This window comes from Primulina eburnea, chromosome 14 (assembly GCF_022965805.1).
Source record: "Primulina eburnea isolate SZY01 chromosome 14, ASM2296580v1, whole genome shotgun sequence".
NCBI lineage: Eukaryota > Viridiplantae > Streptophyta > Magnoliopsida > Lamiales > Gesneriaceae > Primulina > Primulina eburnea.
In genome coordinates, this window is record NC_133114.1 from 30,968,052 (window position 1) to 30,972,420 (window position 4,369).

A 4,369-nucleotide genomic window follows, 5' to 3' on the forward strand; every position below is an offset into this window, starting at 1 on the left:
GGGGAGTTAAGCTTGGTGTTGCTTTCTACTCAGCTTACTTGGTTGCTGAGAAGGTTACTGTAACTACTTAACATTATAATGATTATCGGTATGTATGGGAGTCTCAAGCTAGTGGCTCATTCACTGTTACCAGATAGGCTCATCTGCGAAAACATGAGGAGATCTAAAAGAGGACCAGCTGGAATACCTTGAGGAATGCAGGTTGAAGAGTTTGGTCAAGAAGCACTTTGAGTTTATTAGCTACCCAATCTCTCTTTGGGTGGAAATGACTACAGAAAAGTAGTTCTCTGAATGCAGGGATGAGGAAAGAAAAGTTGAAGACAGAGAAATAAGAATAAAGCGGGCTGTAGAGTTTTTGAATCTGAAAGGGAGTTGGCTGTGAAAAATCCAAGAGATAATTGGGCTCGATCCAAAATTACAAGCCCGCCTCAGAAAAAATGCTTACGGGCCGCTCCAAATGAATGAATTGAATTTGGCTACATACAAGCATTTTGGCCCACGGGCCAATGCTTGCGGGGGGCAATTGTTTGGGCTAAAAATAATTAAATTATGAAGCCCACGTTAAATTAATACAAGCCCGATTAAATTGTATGGGCCCATCAAACTTAGCAGAGCAAGCCCAGTCCATTTAAACTGATCACGAGACGTTAAGTTGGAGAAAACGTGGGAAGAATCGTGGGAAGAATCGTGGGAGGATCGAGACAGATCGTGGAATGAGAAGCGGGGAAACATGGGTCATGGGGGAGTGGAAGAAACCATATCTCACAGTGAAGAAAAAGAGTTCATCGGCGACACACAAAACACAACACAACTCAACTACGCACAAAATTCTGCAAAATACTCTCTGCAAAATTGCAATCTTCAAGCTTTAGTCGTTAATCATTCCAGCATATTTCTAGCAATTTACATCTTCTCGTTTCATGTTTCAGCAATTCTATTTGTTATATTTTTACGTCTTGTAAATTCCTACGGTTTATTGAAAATATAAACAATGTCAGGGATTTATTTTCTTCAAATTCCAATAATTTTCTTAGTTTTGGCGTTGCATTTGTTTTAGGAGATTAGAACCGACGGTCAAATTTAGTATCCATAATCGTCTAAGTTTTTAGAAGTTAGATTTTTATCATTTTCACACATATCGGTGCACTTCGCACCTGGCACGCCCGCAAATACCAAATATTGTGCAAACACTCCCCAATCCAAGTATCATGATATATTTAAAGTTGCCAGGACGGCATATTAGGCTTCATTTTATTTTGATTACTTGATTTTTTCTTGGAATTGGCTTGTTGAGCTGCATTTCTCTTTGTAATTGAAAGAATTATTTTAACTAACTAAATACTCAAGGTCCCATAGAAACTACTCGCGTTGACCTATGCCACGAATCTGTTTCTTTTATTTGAAGGCCCGTCTCGATTCGCATGTGTTGTGTCTCAAAATTTAATTTCGTACGTCGGTGAAGTTGACACCTTTGATTCACCTAATTTTCTTCTCTGTAGTTAGTTAGGGATAGCAGTTTGTACAAGAACTGAAAATCAATCGCAAAAAATTGGGTCGTTCGAAAAATTGAGTGTTAATTAATACCCTTTTCTTAGTTCACAACTATTATTTCTTGTGTATCTTCTTCTTTCACTTGCTATACCAAAAAAAAAAAAAAAGAAAAAAGTCGTGCATTTACTTTTGTTTAAATGAAGGAGACTATGGACAGACTCTCCGAAGCTGTGGGAGTGGAATTACCTTTTTTCCAGTGAGTGCAACTTGGCGAAAACTCCGACCAAAGGCGCGGTATTATACGTGCAAGCCTCAGTCTGAGCAAAGTTACCCCTTCGATCTACGAAGTTATCGTTATCATCCGGTCCACCAACCAAGGCTCCTACAATAACATTCGGGTTCGGTTCCTGCCTTCCAAACCAGTTATCATATCCCTGCTTGCACCCAACAAAAACTTTGCTATCCTTGTACGAATCCATGGATGCCCCCCTATGGTGTACTCGACTGGGATAGACCGGTCCATAGCCGACAAGGTAACTCATTCCCATAGGATTCGAGCCAAGAATGTAGTGTGCTTGAGATTTGACGAATGAGAGGATTTCGTCAGAACTCACCGAGTCTTTGTCACAGTTGAGTCTTCGGTTGGTGGATTGAAGATGATCGGAGTAAAGTGCAAGCAAGAATACTGCGGTGGAAACATACTGCATATTGTTCCATCTCCGGGTGTACAGTAGGCCGCCGAGGGTTCGGCGCACGTGGGTTGAGTTGTTCTTGTTCAGGCAAGCACAAATGTATTGTTCTCCCTTTGAACGGTACTGGTTGAGGATCTCCTTCTCTAGTTGGCTTTTGTCTTCCATTGGCAACTTGGAAAAATTTACAGAGGAAAACATTATGTAAAAAATAGTGTTTTCAGTAGTAAAAAATAGTGTTTTGTCCCTTTGTTGCATGCAATTGATTCTATACGACTATTTCTGAGACTGGAATTTTTATCTAAATGTAAATTGTAATATAAGACTTCTTCTACCCTTGTGGTTTCCCAATCTTTACTTCACATGGTAACATTGAGCTTAGAATGGAATCCCAATGATTGAATATGATTTCTATGTTTGAATAATTATTATGTTTAGGAATAACATTTGAAGTCAAAATTAGACAACAAATTTTCCATCAAATATTGGAATTATTGGCCTTGTAAAGAAGATGTGAAAGTTAAAATACATTAATTCCACATGCATGAATTGCAAGCAATCATCAAATCCGATGCAACACCAAACAATTATAACAAGATAAAACACATGCAATATTTTGAGAACCAGACCAAAAAAAATTATTTTCCTACCATAGCGGCGATTATTTGAAGCCCTGCGTACTTAACATCCCAGCTAAATTCAGCAATGGCCCACGTGATCCCACGAAAAGATTGCGCATTTTGGATGGCGTAATTCAAATATTGTGGTTCATTGTCGGTAGCCTTGTATAGCCACAAAGCTGCCCACAACAACTCATCTACGTACCCGCTCACCGACGGGTAGTATCCCTTCGCTTCTTTAATGCTGCGGTCATATTTCTCTCTGTATTTGTCACCAAATTCAAACAACTGCATGTACACAATTTCCCTCTATATCACTGCACATAATTAATGCCATTTAAAATTTAATTGATTTTTTAAAATGGGGTTGGGGTTTTTGTGAAACCCTTGAGGTAATTACCTGTTTCGCATGCTCCAAGAGAAGGTGGGAGTACTGTTGGTTTGTTTTCTTGAAAATTATTGCCGCTGCCGCCATGGCAGCTGCGGTCTCCGCCGCCACTTCCGAACCTGGGTTCTTCTCGTCCACCTTATACGCTCGGCGGGAAGTCGTCATATCCTCCGGCCGCTGCCAGCATAGGTGATCGGTGTCACCATCGCCCACCTAATTAAAGGGCCACGCCATTTTTTTTAAATCATTATCAAAATCTAACATTTCTTATTTTTTAAACAGACAAACAATAACAACATAAAAAATCAGGACTTCAAATCTTTGACGCACGCAGGAAATAGGAAGCGTCTATTCTGTCGAAAATGCAATAATAATTCACCATAGACCAAAGAACATTAGGATGAGTGTGTGCTTTAATGAAGTAATCCGTTCCCCATTTGATAGCTTCAAGGGCATGCCGGAGTTGTCCCGCGGCAGCGATTTCATCCCGGAATTCAATGACACCCCATGAAAGCATTGTAATGGTAAACGCCATCGGAAGACCAAACTTTACATTATCACCTGCATCATAGTATCCACCCACCAAGTCCACCTATTTCCAAGAATACACAGACGAAATTCCATTAAATTTCAAAAATAGTTGCAGAATATATTATGTGAAATGCCTGATGTTTTGAAGCATGTTAATGCAGCTTGGCCTGGATATTTTCTGTTCTCGTTTTGCCCACTATTTAATTTGACATTTCATGAGCACAACCCAAAACAAACCTCTTGTTCGAGGCCATCGGTGAGGCCGGAGTGGTGGCGCCATGTCACTCTCTGATTGTGCGGCAGGTGGCCCGATCGCTGCGCTTCGAAGTACATGAGACTCTTGGCTAGAGCATCTCCATAGTTGAAGGAATGAGAGACAGGAAGAGTGGAAAATAAGAAAAGTAATGGAACTAGTAATTGGCATTGCCTTTTCCTCTCCTCCATAGCTTTCTTGTGAGCGAAATCTTGAAGTTTCTGTTAAATTTTGAGGCGATCTCTTCTAACGTTCTTCTTTTTTCTTCAAAAACATGATCTTGTCCTCTATATATAGCATACGGGTGCCCGGTGATTTGGAGATTTATGCATGTTTTAATGTTCTGTGATATTTGATTTCTTGAAATTTAGTTCACAATATATTGGATTTATGGCAA

The 4,369-nt window shown here is 39.9% G+C and overlaps 1 protein-coding gene across 1 annotated transcript; it reads right to left on the reverse strand.

Moving 5' to 3' along the window:
- Nucleotides 1-1,500: 1,500 nt before the first annotated feature.
- LOC140812551 (endoglucanase 11-like) lies at nt 1,501-4,369 on the reverse strand. Its single transcript, XM_073170847.1, has 5 exons — nt 3,957-4,369; nt 3,568-3,780; nt 3,201-3,401; nt 2,831-3,088; nt 1,501-2,354 (listed from the first exon to the last, which is right to left on the reverse strand). Exons 1-5 carry the CDS (start codon nt 4,161-4,163, stop codon nt 1,734-1,736), a joined length of 1,500 nt encoding a protein of 499 aa, XP_073026948.1. The 5' UTR covers nt 4,164-4,369; the 3' UTR covers nt 1,501-1,733.